A 14,570-nucleotide genomic window follows, 5' to 3' on the forward strand; every position below is an offset into this window, starting at 1 on the left:
CTGTGTAATCGATCCAGAGATCGCCAACCTATGCCAAATACATTTTGCAACTTTAACCTCGTAAGACCCAAGACAATTTTTGCGCGTTTGAATTTGGAACTTTCTTTTATTTCTATAAAGGGGCTTACTGATTGACAGTCCGCCGGACGGTATCGGCCTGTCAGTTGTTCGGAACAGTCAAAATTTTGTTCTAACTGACAGGCCGATACCGTCCGGCGGACTGTTAATCAGTGGGCGGCCCCTTAAGAGTTCCTAACTCAAATTTAATTTGTACTTGTAATACGACATTTCATTTCAAATCTCCGGCTTGTACCAATAACATTTTCGGACCTCATGTACCTACTTTAATGTCATTTGACATTTACCATTCGCTTTTCGGTGAAGGAAAACCTCGTGATGAAACCGGATCAACCCCAATAGGACCGAGTTTTTCCTCTGGGTTGGAATTTGGAAGGTCACATGGCAGTCGCTTTCGTAAAAACCGTGCCTACGCCAATTTCTAGAATTTGTTGCTATGCGGGCCCCATGCTCCCACGAGCCGTGGCAAATAGCCGGAAAAACGCTATATTATAGGAAGATTATTGTTTTTTGTATGCTTCCACTTACATTGTCTACGTATCATTCTGCGTATAAGATGGCAAGAAGTACTTCGTCGTTGTAAGATGCCTGGCATGGAGGCGCTCTTGGTGAAGGGTCAGCTAAAAAGGTGGTGTGCCTGGCATGTTTGGCGTATGAGTGATTGCAGACTACCGAAAGCCGTCTTCTATTCCCAGCTATCAGCTGGTAAATGGAACCAAGGTGGGCAGCGTGGGCAGCACCTACGTAACAAGGACGTGCTTAAGCGCCACCTAACTGATTGCGGTATACCTGACAAATGGGAAGAGTATGCTTCTCTGCGGCTAGAATGGCGTTCTAGTGTCAAGACGAGCGTAAAGAACTTTGAAGACGCTAGTTTTACTGCTCTTGATGCGAAACGTCAGATACTTAAATAAATTGTAAGTAAGTTACCTAATTAAGTGCCAACATCATTGACAGGTTCAACTAAGATATATATGTAGGTACCTATTTATATGAAATCTCCACACATGGATAGTTTCAAAGTGAACCATGGCAAATTTTGTAATCTCAATCATTTTTGTTGTTACCAAGAGTTTGGACGGAGGTTATTCAATATTATGTTTTTTATGCATTTTTGCAGGATGACTATCTTGAAATTAGGGATTGAGGTAAAGTAACATTTAATAAACTGGTCCTAAAAAAAGAACAAGGCGTTAATGTGACGTCATTCGAGTACGAACGATCGATCACTGTATTCGTCGTCGATTAACGCCTTTACTAATTAAACAAGCAATGTTGTAGGAAAATGTAAAAATGTGATATGACTGCTTACCGGGGCAAATATTAAAATAGGTACCCGAGTATTTTTGGGAAAAAAAATATTTTTTTAAGTTATTTGTTCAGAGCGGCTTGCACCAGACACAAGTTTCCATGCAATTTTTTCTAAGAGTAGATCGTCAATTCACTTTGTAGGTTGCGTGTTGTATTCACTCAAAAATATTTAAACTATAAGAAGATTATCAAGAATCTAATCGTGGCGTTCCACAAAATTTTCAATTAAGTAGCACTCACAATCTTTGATGCTGTCTTATCTACTATGATGACTAGTCGTGTCGTATCAAAGAGATTTTAAAAAACAAGGATATTCTTAAGAGTTTTCTACCCCTGGTTTTGTTGCTCAAGTTCAGTAAACCCTAGTTTTGCGCCCTCCCGCAGTCGATCGACTAGCGCGAGCGCACCTGACGTTGTCAAGGTTAGTTTCGTTCTTTTACTTTTATTTTCTTTGATATAATGTAAAAATCCTAGTGTTTGACACTGCCCCAATATTTGCATCCTTTAATCTTAATTCCAAGTAATTTAGGTGATAAACGGGCTGCCAATTATTAGTATCAGGCTGTCAAACGCTAGAACGTTTAGGTATCTTAAGGCGCGGTGTGTAGTAAAATGCGCTTTTTTGCCACCATATTTACAGACTTTTACAAGGATTTCATGCATTATTTTCTAGTATGTATAACTTCAGTCCTTGAACTACGTTATTGCTTGTCAGAAACACGACGGCTCATTATTTTATCGATAGAATCTTAAGTTGAAAACATGCCTAACACTGTCTTTATTTCCTTATGTTAGAAGTACTACGACGAAAATGTATATGAAACTTACTTCAGTCGATAGCTTTTAAGTAAATCTTCATTATTGCTTGTCCTTTTAGCGATACGTTAATTTTTTCATTCATCATTTGATGAATTCAACATTTTGCCTACTAAATTACATCCTACGCGGCAATACCTTGCGCCCATTCCTCACGCCAGTACGCCCGTGACCACTGTCAGCGTCGGACCTATGCTAGTTTAGCGGACGTTTCATAAAATGGGTAATCACAGTATAAATATGCAAATATGTTATACACACAATGTTTTTCAAAATACTTGCGAAGAAAAGCAAAATAATTCTTAAATACGGTGACATTTCAGACATTCGTCCGTCATATTGTCATTTTATAGCAAGTTGGGCAGCAAAGGCACACACCCATCTAACCAATCCGGAATTCAGTCACGATTGATAAATTGTGTAAACATATTTTAAAAGACTATAAAATTAATCAAATTGAATAATTTTTAAACATAGATCACCCAGACCGATCACCGATATACAGGATTCAAATATTTTAGACTGGTCATATTTTTCATAAAATCGATTTCAATTGGCAAATCGTATTACTTTTTGGCAACCGGGTTTTTTAACCTAATTAGAGCCCGCTGAATCCGAATTTGCTGGTTGCTTGATCGAATTCTTGACTGGAAGTGAGATATTTGATATTAAAGGACCCTTTTTTTAGTTTTTCGTAAATAACTCTTAAACGGTGGCGCATAGCAAAAAATATTCTATTACATAAGTAATCTGCATAAAATTGCCTACAAGAAAGATTTAGTACAATTTTTTGCTAGGATCAATATTCAAAGAGATATTAACGCGGGAAATTCAATTATAATCAATTCTAAGGTCCCCTTTTTTAGATTTTCGTAAATAACTCCTAAACGGTGGCCAATATCAAAAAATGTTATAAAACGTTAATAATCTACACAAAATTTTGTACCAAAAAGATTCAGTACACTTTTCGCAGGCATCAATATTCAAAAAGATAATAAAAAAGGAAAGTTAATTATAATAAATTCTAAGGTTCATTGTTTGTATGTTTTCGTTAATAATTTGAAAAGTATGACTCATTGCATCTTATACATAAATAATAAACATAAAATTTCCTACTAAACATGTAGAACTTTTCGCTAGGATCAATATTAAAAAAGACAAAGCAGCGGGTAAGTTAATTATAATCAACTTTAAAGTACCTTTTTAGTTTTTTGTAAATAACTCGTAAACGGTGTCCCATAGCAAAATAGGTTTTAATTAATAAATAATTTACATAAAATTTTCTCCAAAAACATCTTGAACTTTTTTTCTCTAGGATCAAATTTAAAACGATATTAAAGGAAGAAAGTTAATTACAATCAGTTCACAGGTCACTTTTTTTTTATTTTTTCGTAAATAACTCGTAAACGGTGGCCCGTTGCAAAAAAATATTATACATAAATATTGAACATAAAATTGTCCACAAAAAAGGTTCTTTACACTTTTTCGCTACGATCAATATTTAAAGAGGTATTAAAGGGGGTAAGTTAATTAGAATCAATTTCCAGGTCCCTATTTTTTGGTTTTCGTAAATGATTCGTAAAATAAGGCTCATAGCAAAATAAGTTCTTAATGTTCTTGTAAATAAATAATCGGCATACAATTTTCTACGAAAAACATAACACTTTTCTCTAGGATCAATATTTGGAACGACGAAACGTTTTCTTAAATCAACTTTTTATCTCTTTGTTAACTTTAACAACCCTAAAGTATTGATCGTAACGTAAAAATAAAAAGATCCAAATTTGTAGGAAATTTTATGTTAAAACTTTTGTTATTGTTTTGTACCTATGCTATTCGTACAGATATTCGAGATATGAGCAAAAATATGAAAAAGGTACCTTCACTCCCCTCCCCCCTACACCCCCAGCACACCCGCTAAGCTCGAGGACATTAAGTATGGTTATCTGGACACCACAAGGTATAACTGTGCCAATTTTCAAAATTATACGAATTATTTCCGCAGATTTTTTTTATTTTCTTGAGCTATTAACTAACTCGAATGTCGAAGTAGAAGTGTTTTTTGTCATTACAATCTTTAAATGCTTGACTTTTACTCGTCAATTCAAAATTAGAAAAATAGTAAGTAATTACAGTTAGAGTTATAAATTGTTATAATTATTTTTGTGAAGATAGCTAAATTATCTTAGCTTTGCTAGTATTCTTCCTTATTTTCACTACCTACTTGCCCGAAATTGACTGCTAGAGTTAGACCAAGTCTGCAACGATTTTGATAGCATAGGCAGTGCAAGTGTTATACATAATTTCATAGAAGTTTGACGTTTAAAATAACACTTGCACTGCGTGTGCAATCAAAATCGTTGCAGACTTTTCTTGGTCTAGCTCTATTACATTTTTAATGTCTATTAGTAAGAACTATTATTTGTCTCATAATAATTTGGTATCATTTGATTAGATTCTCAGTTTGTCGCGGTATACACTCATATTGTATATATAATTAATAATTATTTACACTCACCGTCTTACCTACCATTTTTAATTTCATTAAGTACTCATCAAAATTCGAATTTGCTAATAAATCTTATTCAATATTAATTGCCGGAAAAAATCCCGGAACTGACAATTCAGAATACCGATGTCGTCAGAATAAGGACGTAGACGTGCTGCGCGGGAATGGTGCGGTGCGCCGCGCGGGGCGCCCGCCTGCCCGTTCTACCACGCGTCTGCTTCACCCCCTTGAAAACGTAAAACTCGAGTATAAGAGCGCCTTAAATGGTTCTTAGGCGCCATTCATTTATTAGTTTATTACGTAAGTTGATTTGAGGCTGACCAGCTCCCCCCTATATTACCATATATTACGTAAGAATCTAAAGGAAAAAAAAATAGTACACGTTTGGTTTGTTTCAGTGTTTATTTTTCAAAAAAATAATTTTTGGAATGTTTATTTGTACCTACAACGGTACTGGAGCCCGCTAACTCTGCACCGTGTTTGATAGCATAGACTGTGGAAGTAGGTATTATTTAAATAAAAAATCGCATTTTTGTGAAAACCCCTCCCTCCCCCTTGTAAGAAAAAATAATGCTCGACCCCCCTCTCCCCCTAAATCGTCTTACGTAATAAATGAATGGCGTCTTACGCAATTTGTAATTTCTTCTTAAGTCTAGAAATTATTACAATGCATAATGAGTAGTCATAAAGACGGTTATGACCAGTTTCAGTGTGAAATGTCAATTATAGTTGGTCAAGCAGATCTTGTCAGTAGAAAAAGGCGGCAAATTTGAAAAATGTAGGCGCGAAGGGATATCGTCTCATAGAAAATTTGAATTTTGCGCCTTTTTCTACTGACAAGATTTGCTTGACTATATCTATTGTATTAAAAAAAAGTAGCTATACTTACAGGATGTGCCCGTAAGTAAATGATCGATTCGATAGTACGACGAACGTAACAGATTTGTTTAAAGAAAAATATACAAAAATATACGGACATACGTACAAGGACTTCAATGCGGCTAAATTTTAATAAAAAATATTGTACCTACAACGAAAGATATACATACAAAGTGTACCTAACAAAACTAGTGGGCATCCGTTTACGGGCATGTTTGGTATTGTGTTCTGATTAGGAAAAAGAAGAAGAATTTTTTTTATCGTAAAATCTTTTATTTTCTATATGGCAGCTAGGTCGTCCAAGCCGGCCCTCCATACAATGGCCAATCATTTTTTGGAAAAAAAAAAATCTTTACTTATCCCCAATATTTTTTTCTACTGACTCCGTTTTTAGTATTTTTGTTTTCTATACTTTTGTGCTCGTTCTGAGATTCATCCTTTAAGCGCGTCCCGTAATATAAAATATGATTTTATACTATATAAATACTCGCATTCGACTTACCTACTAGAATCAAATTGGTATTACATTTTACTTGTCTGAATGTCATCTTCACCTTGACTTATTAATTTCAGATGCAGTGCTTCATTTGTGTGACGTACATGTTTTTCATCTGCAGCGCCTACCCGCGCCGCGATGTCAAGCCAGAGCAGCGATCTCTCTTCCATGATGTCATCGAGTCTCTAAAGATCAGAGCCCAGCTCCCCGAAGACACTAATCGCAATGATGAAAACAATCTCGGTCAAATCTACGAAAGATATGGATACGAAAACGAGGATATACATCTTCCTAATGACGCCGAATTCATACCCAGAAGGAACGACAGAATCGCATTGCCATCCATGAAGTACAGGCTTCCTAAAAGTTTAACTGTCAATGAAACAAGCCCCATTGAAAAATCCAAGGACAATGATCTCAATGAAAAACCTAAACAAGAAGAAATAGTCATCTTTATAAGCACATCTGAACCACCTAAAACAACTACGCAGAAGAATAAAAGAAAGCCATCCAAACCCGGTAAAGAGAAATTTCCAAATCTGGGATCAGTAGTTGACGATGGAAACAAAAGTCTCAAAGTGCCCATAGTTAACACAATGGCTGATGAAAGTCACATAGGAAATAAAGATTATCACATGGTCGTTACGCCAAATATTGTTGTAAACTTTCGCACCAATGAAAATTATAAACAAGGAACTGTACGAATAGAAGATGGCAAGAACGTAAGCAGCATTGTTCCTGAGATAGTACCTCAGAACGTTTTCAATATACACCAAGAAGTTAAATTAGAGAAAGGGATAATGGATGCAGAGTTTAGGAAAGGTGAAACGGAGACGAAGAAAGTTAAGCAAGACATAAAAGTGGTTGCCAGAGATGTGAAACCGAAAATAGAAGAGGACATGATGATGTGTGAGACAGCGACTGTTAATCCGGATGATGATGATCGCAGCGGACGTTCATTTAAGAATGTATTTCAAATTTTGTTTTCAATCTAAAATTATGTTATGAGACATGTAATGATAGTGGTCTAACATTTACGTTTAGCAGTATTTGTTCAGACGAGCTGATCAGGTTAAGCTAGGTAAGTAAAGTTAAATAAGGTTAATTGAGTATGATAATGATTAAAGCACTAAACTGATCTACAACGTTTCTTGTTCCGTCTTTTATGTATCATTTTCCATTTATACTTCGTACATGACGGTAACGTACGTAAAGGTAAGAGAAACAAATTTCACACTCTTCTTACGAGTATTAAGCGGTAATCACACTTGCACTGGCGCCATATTCAGAAACCGCATCAAATGTGATTACCAGGTCGAAAGAACTCGTAATTGTTAGTAGAATATAAGCAATGAAAAATTTTAATAAGTTGAAAGTACGTTTTCCTAGAGCGGCTCGTTAAGTAATTTTAATATAAAACTTATGATAAATAAATCTGTGCAATTTAATTAGTTTGGATAGATATTACAATACATAAATGTGTCCTAATTAGTACTAAGAAATGTAATAGCGTATTTTATAATGTAAAATAATCTAAGCACACTGCTAAACATATAATTATGTATTTTATGTTCGTTAATTACTAAAATGGCATTAAGAGGTCACCTTAAGGCTTTAAATGAAGATGATTGATAGATAACTCTTTTGAACTCTAGTGTCAAAGTTCGCGACGCTCGGTTCAGTCTTTTATAGGGTTGTCAATCAGACACAGGCTTTTTAAGTTTAAAATAAAGTAGCTAAGAACATTTTATTTGTTGTTTTATTTATAATTTAGTGATAAATACTATAATTTAATGATGATATTTGGAACTAGATGAATTAAGTAATAAGTGCAAGTGTTTTAACTAGAAATAATTTTACCATAAAAACTAGTTTAGACAATATTTTGTTCTAATAAAATTCAAAATGTTTACATTGCCTTTCGGATACAATTAGCTACTGGATAATATTTTTTAATAATAGATTATCTTTGGCGATATTTTTTTGTGCATTCAAACTACCATGTTTGAGGTTAAATATCTATTAATTAATTGATGTAGGTACTCATATACCACAGCTGTCATGCTATTGAGTGTATGATATAATATGCCATGAAAGGGAGTGCTCATGTGAGACAACCCTAAATTAACCTAGTGATACTATGAGAACCAAAAGCAAAAACGCATTAAATGAACTCACAACACCTTAAAAAGCTTGCCCCATTCACCTACTGTCTCCACCTTTACTTTGTTACCGTTACTGTCCTACTGGGCCTACACTATTTTTGTATATGGCATTATCCTCTTTTAAATAAGGGCGAATTTGCTTTAGCTTGAAAGTTTGCGACAAGAGTAGGTAGGTATATTTAATGGAATTTATTGGATTGTTAAAAAGCATTTTTGGCAACAACCGCATCTAGCAATGGACTAAGTTAGTAGGTTAGGTTATCTGAATTAACGGTGCATTAATTTGATATTTTGCGAACGTTTAGAGATAAAATTACAAATGGACATATAATAAAAACTGGTGACTGTTAGAAAATTGCCCTGCATACTTACGAACCTATGGAATCTAATCAATCTAAATAAGATTAGAAATATGATAAATTTATTCATAATTACACAATTAAATTAGATACAAAACAATATTATTAATAAATGCAGAACAATGATACAATACATAATAAATCCCAACTAAATTTATAACTAACTTAAAATCACTAGATTAGATTAGAAATAGTAATATTAATCTATGGAATGAGAATACCTACAATAAACGGTAAAAATTAAAATTGGTACGTGAAAAATAAACGATGTAAGTACTTAATATAGATAAAGAAGTTACATATCGTTATCTATTATTTAAGTAGGTACCTTCCTTAGTAGCGAGGGGTACCCAATGTATGGGACGTGCAAATTTTGGTATCGGATTAATTCACTTAGCATAGATGTAGTATACGTAAAGCTAAACCAATCCAGCCCGGTAGCCATCCGCCACCCCCTGGTGGGTAGGCAGGAGGATCCAAAGTTACACGCCGCATATCGACTTCTATTTACCTACCACCTCGAGTTTGGTATCATTTCCAGATAAATCGGGCACGAGAAATTCATTTTTGAGACGTTTAATGTACAGTTTAATAGAAAAAAATAAAAATATTGACGAACAAATCAAAATCGGTTTGCTATTTTTTTTCAACTATTACTATTATCAGCCGAACTACAAATGCTAGAAAGTTGAAATTTGCACACCAGGTTACATTTATAATGTATACAAGAGATACGATTTTGAAAAATTCAACCCCTAAGGGGGTTAAAAAGTTTGTATGGGGTTCATGTTTTATTTTAAGCTAGGAATTTCAAACTGCGCATATTATTAGAATACAAGAAAAGTAATTTCAGCGTTTTTAAAAATTCATCCTATAACGGGGTTAAAAAGGAGTTGAAAGCTTGAAGCCATTACATATTACTTTGACTGCCCCCTCTGCCTACCTGCCAGGGGGTGGCGGATGTCTACCGGGCTCAATTAGCTTAGCTTTACGTATATTACATCTGTGCTAAGTGAATTCATCCGATACCAACATTTACACCTTATGACAATACTTCCCGGGCTATAGTAGTTACATAATATACATAGTACAAGCTTTGCTTAATTTGGGAATACGGCGACCTGTCCACGTATATGTATATATTTTTTGATTTATCTAAGTATATATAAAAATAAATAAATATTTACACAAATATTCGCATGTTAAATAAATACGCATCACTTAAATAAATAACAACAATGCGGCCACCGTAATTGGAAATAAAAACGGGACACAGAAAATTAAAAAAATACGGTCGCAGTAAGTACTTAAATATCGTCATTTATAACTTTTATAAGGCTTTTATTAAGAACGAATCAGCACGATTCAAATCATAAATAAGAGGTAAGTCATTCCACGACCAAAATGAAGAATAGGGTCCAATACATTCCACGACTCTTCTCTCTCCAAACAGACTCTAAAACAATCATTGAAGACATTTGCAAAAAAAACATTTTTAGAAAAATATAATTTGGTTTTACTGTATCTCGATACTCTCGATACTGATTACGATTAGTAAGAATTATCATAGGTACCTGAGATAGGTACAGATTTAATTTTACGGTATTGTACGTACCATAAAAAACGTAACGGCACCACCTTTCTTAGCCTTTAGGCAATATCTTGTTGACGTCGATAGGTTTTTTACACACACCGCTTAAGCGATCCATTCAAATCCCGTACACAAAAACAGTTTACTATAGTTAAGATACCAGTGTTCTTTATAATTATATTATAATGCCGATACAAGATAGGATTATCTCTTAAATCAACGTTCGACAGTATTAAGAGCTAAAATTAACTGTATATTTGGCAAAAACCCATTATATTAATGAGTTGGCGGATATTTTTATCTAAGAGTTGATTTGATTGTCCCTTCTTACTAAACTTAAACCTAGTAATAACATGAACTAATCTATGCTTAAACATCTGTAAAATTTTGTGTCTTTCTAACAAACACAAATGTCAAAAACGATTATCAACGACTTGTTAGATTTGACACACGTTTTGATAACAAAACTTCCGTGAGACACAGACATATTAAATATATTAAAAACGGGTCACTCACACACACATACACACGTTTATAAATTATGCTATAATTAAACCATTACTATGTTCTTTACTTACAAAAGGTAGAGAGGACAATACATTGTTTGGTATGTATTTGTATAGTATATCTATAGCTGGCAATGTATGGGATCGTTTTAATATACCCATATAACCATTCCAGTCGCAGAATCACAAAGTGGTAACTAAATGTCAGATGTGTCGTAACAGAGTCCACACAATGTGTCTAGAATTGTTTCGAAACAAAGTGTCGTCGCCGTGTCTACACTTTTCCGTAACAAGGTGTCGACACATTTGTGTGCACTTTGCGTGCGGTTTGCGACTAAATCTGACAGCAAATTTGTGACAGCAAATGTCAATATAAAATACCTCTTGAAAACCAAGGTTTGTCAAACTACTATTAGTGTCTCGTGTGCTCGTAATTCTAGTAAGTCATCATGGGCAATGCAAATGATAATAATCGACCGAAACCATATAAACACCCAACACCCGTCAACCTTTTACAGAAAAGTTTTTAAAGAAATTCAATAAGCTACTTAGGTCAGGCAACGAATGCTCCAAAAGTTGTAGAGGGAAATGCTCGGAACACAATTTTTGACTCCGTAACTCGGTTTGACAAGTTAGGAGGTGAACATATCAAAAGTCCCCGGCCGTAGCCCTTGAGCGGGGGGGAGAGAGGGGGCTTTGAAGGTCCCATTTTCCCGTTTTTCGATTATATCTCGGAAACTATGCATCTCAGCGACATGGCCACTTATACAAAATGAAAGTTAATTTAATTTGTTACAAGTTTATTCGATCAATTTTTTCGATATGTTGAATAGTTTTTGAGATATCCGCTCTTGAAAGTTTATTTAGGGCTCTCAATTTTATCTTGATATATCTATATCAGTGAAGGTGCTAGGCCGTGTTTGGTATCGTTTTCGTATAAATCTGGGGTGCTGAATCCATTTAAGATATCACATTGACACCATTCCACAAAATAAAAATAAATCTTTTTAGGGTTCTGTACCTCAAAAGGAAAAAACGGAACCCTTATAGGATCACTCGTGCGTCTGTATGTATGTCCGTCTGAATACACAAAATAGTTCTTTACCTATAGATGACAGGAAAACCTATTAGAAATGTGCAGTCAAACGCGAGTCGGACTTAATGTACGGAACCCTTAATACGCGAGTCCGACTCGCACTTGGCCGGTTTTTTTGAAACTCTTCTTGACGCTTAACCGCTGAACCGATTTCGTTGAAATTTGGTATAGAAATAGTTTGCGTCCCTGAACAGGGCATAGGATAGATCTTATAACCAAAATCATCTTTTGAAGGTGTGAAAAGTGGCGTGGAAATTTGTACGGGAAATCAATAACCGCTGAACCGATTTATATGAAATTTGGGATGGTCTACATCTTTGATTTAGTTAAAAATGATGAAAAAACATGACTTCAAACCTAAACTTAAACAGTATTAACTTCAAGAAGTCAATTCTGAATTCCCCCCTACACCTCATTTCACACCTTTAAAGGATGATTTTTGAGATAACTTATTATATCCTGTCTCGGGACTCAAAATATATGTGTACCAAATTTAAATTAAAACTGTTCAGCAGTTTAAGCGTGAAGAGGAGTTTAAAAGAAAGTATTTTAATAAGTTTATATGTTTTTACTTCGGAATGGTGTCAATGTGATACCTTAACTAAATTTGGTACTGCGAATTTATACGAAAACGATACCAAACATGGCCTCGTAGCTTTACTGTTGTAGAAGTCAAAATAAAATTGAGAGCCCTAAATTCTTATTACTTGGCCAAACTTGTGTAGAAGGAAAAGGTAAAATAAAAGTCTTCGGCAGGAATATAAGACACAAATATATTTTTTTTTTGCGTTACTATTTCATTCATCAAATATAAACATACCTTGATTATACTATTCTAGTGAGATCCTCATAGATAAACAAAAACATTTACTTAAAAAATTACAAGGTCGAAATGTCACGGAACTTGTGAGAGTAATATGTGAAAAATAAAAACTTTTATGACAAAAAAAATCTGGACACAATTTAAGAATCACCCAATTGCGTCGAGGAATCATCTGTATTTTTGCTTGTTTCATTACCTCCTCGCTTCTTTTTTGTCCTTTGTATTCTGTAGCAATTTGTTAGATCTGAAAATAAAGATAACTTGCGTCGTCACGGATGTCGATTTATAGGTTTTAGGGAGTGCAGAATTCGAAAACGATGATCATTTTATAATCCAAGATGGCGGCTACGTATTTTGTCATAAAAGTGGAATCCAAAATAGTCATCATTTTCGAAATCTGCGCCCCCTAAAACCTATAAAACGATATCCATGACGACTTTTATGACATAGTGCATTGCCGCCATTTTGAAATTGAAAATGTTATCATTTTCGAAATCTGCGCCCCCTAAAACCTATAAAACGACATCCATGACGACTTTTATGACATAGTGCATGGCCGCCATCTTGGAATCCAAAATAGTCATCATTTTCGAAATCTGCGCCCCCTGAAACCTATAAAACGATATCCATGACGACTTTTATGACATAGTGCATTGCCGCCATTTTTAAATTGAAAATGTTATCATTTTCGAAATCTGCGCCCCCCAAAACCTATAAAACGACACCCATGACGACTTTTATGACATAGTGCATGGCCGCCATTTTGGATTCCAAAATGGTCATCATTTTCGAAAGCGCGGCCCCCTAAAACCTATAAAACGACATACATGACGACTTTTATGACATAGTGCATGGCCGCCATCTTGGAATCCAAAATGGTCATCATTTTCGAAATCTGCGCCCCCTAAAACCTATAAAACGACACCCATGACGACTTTTATGACATAGTGCATGGCCGCCATTTTGGAATCCAAAATGGTTATCATTTTCTAAATCTGCGCCCCCCAAAACCTATAAAACGACACCCATGACGACTTTTATGACATAGTGCATGGCCGCCATTTTGGATTTCAAAATGGTCATCATTTTCTAAATCGGGGCCCCCTAAAACCTATAAAACGACATCCATGACGACTTTTATGACATAGTGCATGGCCGCCATCTTGGAATCCAAAATGGTCATCATTTTCGAAATCTGCGCCCCCTAAAACCTATAAAACGACACCCATGACGACTTTTATGGCATAGTGCATGGCCGCCATTTTGGATTCCAAAATGGTCATCATTTTCAAAATTGGGGCCCCCTAAAACGTATAAAACGACATCCATGACGACTTTTATGACACAGTGCATGGCCGCCATTTCGGATTCCAAAATGGTCATTATTTTCGAAATCGGCACTCCCTAAAACCTTATATCGACACCCATCTCGACTTTTATGACAAAGTGTTTTGCTACCATCTGCATGCAAGACATTTCTATTATTTTTACGTACAAAAATGGCCCCCTGTCAACTTTCAATCGAGATTTAATCGATAATTTATTCGATTAATATTCAGATTAATTCAATTTCAATCTATGTTAGGTCGACTAAACTAATCGCGATTAAAATTTGAGAATTAACTTTTTTTATTCCATTCATTAGTCGAATAAACAGTTAATCGATTAATGCCCATCTCTGACCACGGCATTTTTACACTTTGAGAATATCTGAAAACAAATCAACACAAGGAGCCATTTTGCAAATCCAGTAACATACCAGTAACTTTGTTATTACTTTTGACAGCGCGTGTCATGTGTCAACACAGAGTCGACACAAAGTCGAAACATTGCAACTACTTTGTGACTGCAATATTTCTCAGCCTTAAACCATATTTATACATCATAATTAACAAGTTTCGTAGTATGTAAAGCGTTATTTCTGTTATTTAAGTATAATAT

General features: G+C 34.9%; 1 protein-coding gene across 1 annotated transcript; it reads left to right on the forward strand.

Annotated features, from left to right (window-relative positions):
- The first annotated feature begins 1,717 nt into the window (after nt 1-1,717).
- On the forward strand, nt 1,718-7,085 carry LOC134793979 (uncharacterized). The gene is made up of 2 exons (XM_063765691.1): nt 1,718-1,810; nt 6,167-7,085. Exon 2 carries the CDS (start codon nt 6,167-6,169, stop codon nt 7,082-7,084), a length of 918 nt encoding a protein of 305 aa, XP_063621761.1. The 5' UTR covers nt 1,718-1,810; the 3' UTR covers nt 7,085.
- The last annotated feature ends 7,485 nt before the right edge of the window (nt 7,086-14,570 follow it).

This window comes from Cydia splendana, chromosome 9 (assembly GCF_910591565.1).
Source record: "Cydia splendana chromosome 9, ilCydSple1.2, whole genome shotgun sequence".
Lineage (NCBI taxonomy): Eukaryota > Metazoa > Arthropoda > Insecta > Lepidoptera > Tortricidae > Cydia > Cydia splendana.